Source organism: Tachysurus vachellii, chromosome 3 (genome assembly GCF_030014155.1).
Source record: "Tachysurus vachellii isolate PV-2020 chromosome 3, HZAU_Pvac_v1, whole genome shotgun sequence".
Classification (NCBI taxonomy): domain Eukaryota; kingdom Metazoa; phylum Chordata; class Actinopteri; order Siluriformes; family Bagridae; genus Tachysurus; species Tachysurus vachellii.
The window spans coordinates 20,269,861-20,279,397 of record NC_083462.1 but is presented as its reverse complement, the minus strand read 5'-3'; the positions used below and the strand labels follow the sequence as shown (position 1 = coordinate 20,279,397).

At 37.5% G+C, this 9,537-nt stretch overlaps 1 protein-coding gene across 2 annotated transcripts; it reads right to left on the bottom strand.

Moving 5' to 3' along the window:
* Positions 1-2,431: 2,431 nt before the first annotated feature.
* LOC132843112 (gap junction Cx32.2 protein-like) lies at positions 2,432-7,203 on the bottom strand. 2 transcript variants are annotated; one of them, XM_060866215.1, is made up of 2 exons: positions 6,928-7,203; positions 2,432-3,920 (listed from the first exon to the last, which is right to left on the bottom strand). In XM_060866215.1, exon 2 carries the CDS (start codon positions 3,889-3,891, stop codon positions 3,094-3,096), a length of 798 nt encoding a protein of 265 aa, XP_060722198.1. In that variant the 5' UTR covers positions 3,892-3,920; positions 6,928-7,203; the 3' UTR covers positions 2,432-3,093. The 2 variants fall into 2 exon arrangements, with proteins under 2 accessions (XP_060722198.1, XP_060722199.1); XM_060866216.1 differs by lacking the exon at positions 6,928-7,203 and adding an exon at positions 4,019-4,391.
* Positions 7,204-9,537: the final 2,334 nt, after the last annotated feature.

Below are 9,537 nucleotides of genomic sequence, written 5' to 3'. Positions count from 1 at the left end.
CCTTGGCGACAGAGAGGCCTCTGCCTAGCCGAATAGCTTTCACTGCTGTCAAGATGGAAGCCACCCGAGTGGGAGACAGATGTGCCCGCATCGTGGTGGAGTCCCAAACTACACCCAGAAAGGTGGTTCTCTGAGAAGGAGAAAGCACACACTTTCCTGGGTTCGGCCTGAGGCCTAAAGACCTCATGTGGGCAAGCACAGCATCTCAATGACTGGCTGCCATAGCCTCCAACTGGGCCAGAAGGTAATTCAGTACACGAATGCCCTAGAGACGCAATGGTGCCAAAGCAGTGTCCATGTACTTTGTAAACGTGCATGGTGAAAGGGCTAGGTCAAAAGGAAGAACAAAATACTGGTACACTTCGCCCCGAAAGCCAACCTGAGGAACTTCCTGTGCTCGGGCAGAATGCTTATGTGAAAATAAGCGTCTATGACGATCGTCACAAACCAGTCTTTGGACCTGATCTGGGACACAATAATCTTGAGTGTGAGCATCTTGAACTTGGATGCAGGCCCGTCCTTCTTGGGAACAACGAAATATCGGCTGTAAAAGCCGGAGTCCCGCTCTGGGGGGGAACATGCTCTGTGGCCCCTTTCCTCAGAAGCGAGAGAAGTTCCTCTTGGAGGAACACCGCCTGGTGCCCGCCAACTATCGTGGGCAACACACCCTGGAAGCACGGAGGATAGGAGGAAAACTGGATCCTGTACCCTTTTTCTACGAGACGAGAATAATATTATACACACTTTATACACCAACTGCTGAAAATGTTGCCTTTATATCTAAGAAAGAAAAAGGTCAATCACAGCAAAACTGAACTGCTGGTCATCCCAGGTGATTAATTCTCAAGTAAGGATCTTGTAATATTCCAGCTCACAGCCTTGGGGTAATCATGGGGATTCAACTGTCCTTTTCCTCTTATGTTGCTGATTTGACTCGCTCATGTCAGTTCCTTCTCTACAACATTAGAAGGATTTGGCCATTTTTGTCCACACAGGCTGCTCAGGTACTTGTTCAGTCTCTTGTCATCTTTTGACTGGATTACTGCACTTCACTGCTGTCAGGTCTATTTATGAATTCAATTCGTCCTCTGCAAATGACTTATGCCTAAGTTCTTTACCACCCTGCTGCACGCATCAGATTCAAAACACCGAGGTTGGCCTACAAAGCCAAAAATGGACCATCTCCCTCTTAACTCAAAGCCCTCATCACATCCCGCACTGCACCTTGCACCCTCAGATCTACCAGCACTGCTTCACTGGTCCCACCATCTCTCAGGGTAAGAAGTAGGTATACATCAAGACTCTTCTCTGTTCTGGCACCGAGGTGGTGGAATGAACTTTCCCTAGATGTCTAGAACAGCTGAGTCACTGGATATTATATTACCAATATATTACCAATATACTGGATATTATATTATAATATGGATATTATTATACTTCTTCATGAAATACTTGAAAAAGATCTTTGAACAGTGTTTTAGGCTCATGGTATCTTAAGGCTGTAACCTAGTGAACCAGAGTTAATGTATTCAGTGATAGAGACTTAAAAGCACATTTGAACGTCACTCTGGATAAGAGAGTCTGCCAAATGCTGTAAATGTAAATAATGGATGTAATGTCAGTTATTTCTACATACAGTAACAAAAATGAAGTCTGAATACTTTTTGAATCCATTGTATTTATACAGAAAAAAAACTCCAGCAAACAAACTATTTTAAAAAACTCTGAGCTTGCTAGATAAACGGCGGAGAAAGTGAGTAGCTTGTCAAAATTTCCTCACTTTTCAGAATTTTTTATTACCAGCTTTTTTATCAGAATTTTTTTATTACCAGAAAATTAAAGCTGTTTTTTTTCCAGTAGTGGCAGCAGTGGTTCATGACATAGTTCATCCATCCATCCATCTTCTACCGCTTATCATGACATAGTCTCAAACAAAATCACGGTGAGAGGCTGTTACGCTTGCCTTATGATCTTGGCTCCCATTAAATGAATTTCCCAGACAGTTGAGAGTCGACACCATACTTTGATTCAGCACACAACTCATTTTAAACAGTTAAATATCCAGGCATTGGAACATATCTTATTTTTCTTTACCTTTGTATACCTTTAAATAATCCATACTCCACTTTTCTCTGTCCGGATCTTTGCGATATACCTTAAAAACCTGTAAACAAGTCCTGCAAATTGCTTACATTACATTTATATTATTTCCTGTTCAGTGTCACCCAAATTAAGATGAGTTTCACGTCTGAGTCTGATTCCTCTCAAGGTTTCTTCCTCATATCATCTCAGGGATATTTTCCTCACCACCATTACTTCCGACTTGACAGATATATGTTAAATAAATAGTAGAGATAAATACTAACTTAATTTTAAACTTTATTCTTCACATTTTTTTGTGTTTCTACCCAATAAACTCCTGACACTCTGATTTATTACACAAGACAAGGCATAGCTTTTATTTAAACTGAATTTATTATGCTACACATAAAAAGGCTTTAGCATTACTTAAATATGAGGAAAATCATGCACAGAGAGTATTATAGAGTCTATGAATCGATAAATGACTGGAAGATTATGAGTACAGTCAGCTTAACTCGTACACTGTGCAATCATGATGTACAGAATCGCTAATTCACGATAATGTATTAAACTACATTTAAAAAAAAATTATATTCATATGTTACACTCTAACAAGTGATGGGTTGTTTAACTTGTTGTGGTTTAGACATGCAGAACTGAAAGGAAAACACATTTGTGCCATTCATTATCACAATTCTGGAATTTTCCACTGTTGCGAAAAAAATCTGCAAATAAAAGAAATGAACTGTGACTGCAAAAAATGTAAGTTAACTTATAAAGTGGCTACAGTATGTTATGAAAGCAATAATGCTTTTAACATTGCTTGTCTGCATAGCATGTTACACTACTGGCAAAAAAGGATTCTAATGTTATTTGAGGTGAAAATGTCCAAATTTGGCTTTGTGGTAATAAATGAAACAGATTTAAAATGTTAATTTACAGTTAACATTAAGTTAACAAGTTTACCGCTACATTGCAGAATTAGAATAGAATAGCAGTTCTATGTCTCCTCTATGCCCAGCGCTTCTCCAAGTCTCTGTTCAAACCGTTCTGCTTAATGCTCTCTGCAGCTTCCTGGCTAATTTCATCAAATGGGGGTAGATTGGGTTGTGTATGGTAGCGCACCACTCCTTCAAATTTTGGCCGTCCTCTTACCCTACAGCAAAGCAAATAGCACACTTCTAGTACATTTAAGGCCAGGGAAACACATGCAACCACAAGCATGAAGATGTTAAAGATGGTCTTCTCTGTGGGTCTGGACATGAAGCACTCTGTGGGCATGCGGCAGAGGATGTCATTACATATGAATTTAGGTATCATTATAATTCCATACAGATAATACTGACCAGTGATGAAAGCTACTTCTAGTATAATTTTAAAAAACAGCTGAGTCAAGTAGCTCCACAGCAACCTGCCCTTGATTCGGACTTTGCCGCTTTCGGTTGTGTATTTTGGTGTCATGACTGAGTGGTTGGTTTTGCGCAGCTCTCTAAGCTTGTTCTCCTGGTGGATGATGTGGACAGCGTGTCCTAGGTACAGCAGGGTTGGAGTGGACACAAAGATGATTTGCATGACCCAAAAGCGGACCTGGGAGATGGGGAACATCCAGTCGTAGCAGATGTTCTCACAACCCGGTGTATGAGTGTTGCAAACTAAATCAGATTGCTCGTCTCCCCATACATTCTCGACTCCTGCGCCCAGAACAAGGATCCTGAAGATGAAGAGGACGCTCATCCAGATCTTGCCAATGACAGTAGAGTGGGACTGCACCTTGTCCAGTAACGTGGACAGAAATCCCCAGTCTCCCATTGTAATTGATACTGATGATCAGATTTACTCTAGAAGAAGAGGAAATATTCATATTATATTTAAGAAGAAATGAACCAAGTATTATTTTATTTCACAACTTCTTCTTACTATCGACCTTCTTACTTACTATATGTGGATTGTCCAACAGTACCTATATCATACTAGCAATATACTGCATGGTAGCTGTTGTAGCTATTTTTTCAGAAGGAAAAATAAAAAATTTCATTAAATTGAATGAAATCAGACTGAATTCTTTCCCAAAAATCATAGAATTCATAGGAAAATGAAAGTATCACATTGGACACAATTACAGTCTTTATGAGTTAATATAATCTTTTTAAGTGGGTCCTACGGTGGCCGGGAAGTGCAAAACACATTAACAAATCCGAAAACACATTAACAAATCCAAAAACAAATTAACAAATCAGAAAACAAATTAACAAATCCCAAAACACATTAACAAATCAGAAAACAAATTAACAAATCCCAAAACACATTAACAAATCCCAAAACACATTAACAAATCCAAAAACAAATTAACAAATCCCAAAACAAATTAACAAATCCGAAAACAAATTAACAAATCCCAAAACAAATTAACAAATCCGAAAACACATTAACAAATCCCAAAACACATTAACAAATCTGAAAACAAATTAACAAATCCCAAAACACATTAACAAATCCCAAAACACATTACCAAATCCCAAAACAAATTAACAAATACCAAAACAAATTAACAAATCCGAAAACACATTAACAAGTCAGACAACCCGGAAGAGGTTGGTATAGTTTGTGAATGGAAACTTACCATCATCGGACAAGACACCTTTCATTCACCTGTATATCTTTAATGACAGTCGTCTTGTCCAATGATCGGTAAGTTTCCATTCACAAACTATACCTACCGCTTCCGGTTTGTCTGAATCGGTGCACGAAACACATTAACAAATCAGAAAACAAATTAACAAATCAGAAAACACAACGACATTTCAGACAACCCGGAAGCAGTTGGTATAGTTTGTGATTGGACAAGACACCTGTCACTCAAGGTATACATGAAGTTCAACAGTCTGCCGCAGGGAAAAGTTGGAATGGATGGATGGAATGGAATACTGTGGATTAATTTTGTTATTTTCTTGAATGGAAAACTTTATTTAAACGGAGAACTTTACACATTACACATAAGATTCCATACCTGTATATCTTGAGTGACAGGTGTCTTGTCCAATGAGCGGTAAGTTTCCATTCAAAAACGATACACTACCGTTTCTGGGTTGTCTGACTTGTCGTTGTGTTTTGGGATTTGTTAATGTGTTTTCTGATTTGTTAATTTGGTTTGGGATTTGTTAATGTGTTTTGGGATTTGTTAATGTGTTTTGGGATTTGTTAATTTGTTTTGGGATTTGTTAATTTGTTTTGGGATTTGTTAATGTGTTTTCGGATTTGTTAATGTGTTTTGCACTTCCCGGCCACCGTAGGGTCCTAAATTTGGTGAATTATTTAAAAAAATTAGTTTTAATTAGAGCTGCAACGATCAGACCATTTTATTGACATATTAATTTAAAAAACAACGAGTGAAAGTCCGGATTATAAATTGATTGTGACTTTTAGACTAATGTGTAAACAAGCTAGCAAAGTGATTTATGATTTCTCTACATCAATTCAGATAAATTTTTCACACACTAATAACTAAGGTTTCTAGAATAAACCATGCAGCCTTGAAACTTGGCCATCCAGGACTATCCCTGCATCCATGTAGATTTAGTTGTCCGAAAGTACGTCCGAAAAGAAGAATTTATCAAGCTAGAAAAACATTAACATAGCACAAACAAATTCATGTTAATAAACATTTCATGCAGCTTGAGTCTTGCCTGCATAAATTGCTCAAACGTGGCAAAATTTGAATAGTACTATGTAGCTACTCATCATATTAGACTCTAGGGGTCAGCCTTGTCTTATTAGTTGTAGACAGTGTAGCATGTTGTAGAACTGAGTTGTGTGCATTCAAACCTTAGTATGTTATGAATCTTGTAAGCACTTTGGAGTTAAAGCCTAGGAAGATCTGGATCTAGTAACTTTAAGAGTAACTATAAAGTCCCTTCCCACCCATAAGGGTATGGATATTTCCACCTAGTAGTTGAATCCTGGTCCTAAAGAATCTCTGTTAAGAACCTTCTTAATAAAAAACTCAGAACCGACTTACACTTCTGAACCCTAACACACACATCAGTAATACAGTCCAGAAGTGTTTACTGTTGTTGTGTCACACTATAGAAACTTTACACAGTCAAAATAATCTTTTGAGGGACACTGCAGCAATTGCATATTTATGCAGTTTCTATTCCTCTTTAGTGAAAAAATGCACGTCAAGACACTTCCGGGTTAGAAACAGATTTTTTTTTTAAACATCAAAAATGGATCTTTCTATACATTCTGTCACCTGAATGAATTTTCATACAAACATAATTAGTCACAACTATGAGATTTCAGCTAAAAGTTGAGCATAACGTTGTGTGTACGGTAGCTCATATATTCATGTTTCCCTGGTTCAGATTTTAACATAAATGGTATGTTTTTTTGTGGCACCTCAAAGAAAAATATCGAAACTGGATTATAGTTCATTTGGGTTATCAAGGATTTGGCAAATTATGTATAATGCTAATAATTAATGTAGCAAAATGATGAAGACGCTAAGACACTCAAAATGTGTTAGGAATTAAATAAGAGAAAGAAAGAAAGAAAGAAAGAAAGAAAGAAAGAAAGAAAGAAAGAAAGAAATCTTATTCTCATCAGAAATTGTTAATTCACTCAAAATAAAAATGAAAATTATTAAATAAAAAAACAGTTGAGTGTATATATGCTTAAAGTATAAAGAACTATTAATGATCAAATTGATGTTATAATCTTTGTAATTATTATAGAATTGTGTCCTTATTGTGTCCATATTAAACTTATCTTCTATGGATAATTCTAAGGATTTGTAAAACTTAGCACATTAAACGATGCTATAACGCGAATAAAATTAAAACTCACCGGGAGCAGTGTTGCGTCAAGTGTGTGTTCTTCAACTGTGTGTTCTATGAGTGTGTGTTCCTGATTTAGTTAGACGCTCGATCCTACTTTCATTTCTCATATGTCTTTGTTTATTGTCTAACAGCCAACACATCTCCTCATCATCTGTATCATTGGTCAGCTGGACATGCTCACATGTCTTTTGTTAATTTCTCGACAAGCTTTTAATCATTTCTTTCATCATTAAATTGCAAAATAAAGATACACACCCAAATTATAACACGTACCGCTGTCTCCACATGTGATTATTAGCACTAGATAGGATCAAATGAGACATGAGACACACTAAAGGCAGCAGTCATCAAATTTCACTTCCATGAACACTTTTTTCCGATTACACACTACAGTCTTCTGTGTACTGTTTCTAAGGCATACACTTTTCTCATAAGGGATATTTATTTATTGTTTTTGTTTCAGAGCAACTGACTGCATAGGACACTAATACACACTTGAAATGTGTGCATTGAAACTAGAAATGTAATACTTAATAATCACTAATCAAACGCTCACCATGGACACAGTCTACCATCAAGACTAAAACCTCATGTCACAAAAACATCCTTTCCATCCACAACTGGTCTAATCAGCAATACCCAGGATTCAACATGATCTCCTATCTGCTTGTTTGGACATTAACAAATAAACCTAGTCTGCAGTTTTATATGTTACACAAACACAAAATATTACACGGCTTTAGAGTAATCTTAAACACTGGCTGTAGTTTAAGTTAGAAACTAATCTCCCATAATCTCCCATGTCTAACGCCAGAATATTCAACAACAGAAATTTGCTATGTGTGTTTAAAGATGACGTTATTATCCACCACCATCATAACCATATATATCAATCAGGCTCACCATTATTCCTTCCTTGGACCACTTTTGATAGTTACTGACCTCTGCAAACTGGGATCACCCCTGAAGAGCTGCAGTTTTGAAGATGCTCTGATCCAGTTGTCTAGCCATCATAATTTGGCCCTTGTCAAACTCACTCAAATCCTTGGCTTGCCCATTTTTCCTGCTTCTAACACCTCAACATTGAGAAGAAAATGCTCACTTACTGCCTAATATATCCCACCCAATAACAGGCACTGTGAAGAGATAATAATCAATGTTATTCACTTCACCTTAGTTTGCATACTCCTCAATTCCCTTGTTTACACATGAATCAGGTTTAATTCATTTTGTTTGAGATCTTTTGAGGTTCAAGCAATGCTATATGGTGTCCAGGAATTTTACTGAATGGCCAGTTAAACAAATTGCTTTTGTATAAACATTAAAAATGTATAATATTAGCAGTATTACAATTAACAGTATGTTGGAATGGAATGTTATTTGAAAAAACCGTTGACCCATTGCCTTAACTGATGTTTGCTGACCTTGAGTCGATCTGAATGATTAAATCAGGTCGGCTTTTGACACAGCCTGCGTTTGAGGTCAAGCTATGGTCCAAACCTCACTCCTACACTGCTTGTTCATTTCCCCATAACATGTCTGCTCAATTTACTGACACTGTAAGAGATATGATTGCGCAGCACGTATTAGTTCTTCTGACACATTTCTAAAGAAAAAGGAGAAGCAGTTTGATGGATGTTGCACAATAGTTAAAACAAAGCATTTTCTTTGCTTTGACTGGTTCTTGGCCTACGTGAGATAGCTGTTGTGTAGCCTGAACAGTCCAAGAGAGGCTGAGGATTGTAAACAGTAATATACATTTTGTTGAAGCCTTGATTTCTAATATCAGGAACGACTAGGAAGGTTACCAAAAAAATTTACAGACTCTAATCTTTCTGAGTTTCTTCTGAAGCGCTGAAACAATTTTCTGGCTCTTGTGTGTGCTATGCTGATATCCTTTTATTACATTTACGGAATTTTGCAGACATCCTTATATTTATTTTTTTTATACAACTGAGCACTTGAAGGGAACTTTGTAGAAATGGGATTTAAACTCACAACCTTCTGATCACTCGTCCAACATCTTAACCACTGGGCTACTACATCCCATGTGTATGGTGTACAGTATTGCGATGAGATCCTCTCTTTCTCTTTAGTGATTTTGTGCTGTGGCGCTGATCTTCCACAAAGCTTATCTTTACACCTGGACTGCCAGACAAACATCAGCACCATGGACAAGGGCATGACATACTGTAGACAGGACAGTAACACAAGAGAACAGCCACACCTAAATACTGTAGCTGGAAGGATATGATAATTCTTGTGATGCAGGATAAAGGCGAGTGAGGATCCAAGTGCAGATTTTAGAGTTTTAATCGTCCAACACACAAATGCAGCTGAACAGACAGACAGAAACAAGGCAACAAACAGGGTTAACAGGAAACGGGAACAGGCACACCAACATCCAACATGCAATAACGACCAACACCAGGGAAGTGAACAAACAGAGTATATATAGCTGACAGGAACCAATGACAAAGCAGAGACAATCAGAGACAAAGACAACACACCTGAGGAGATGAATGAGTACAATTAATGTCCATGGAAACCAAAGAGTGGGCGGAGCAAACAATTAGCCACAGGGAAAGACAGCAGACAGAAACAGGACAGAAACACA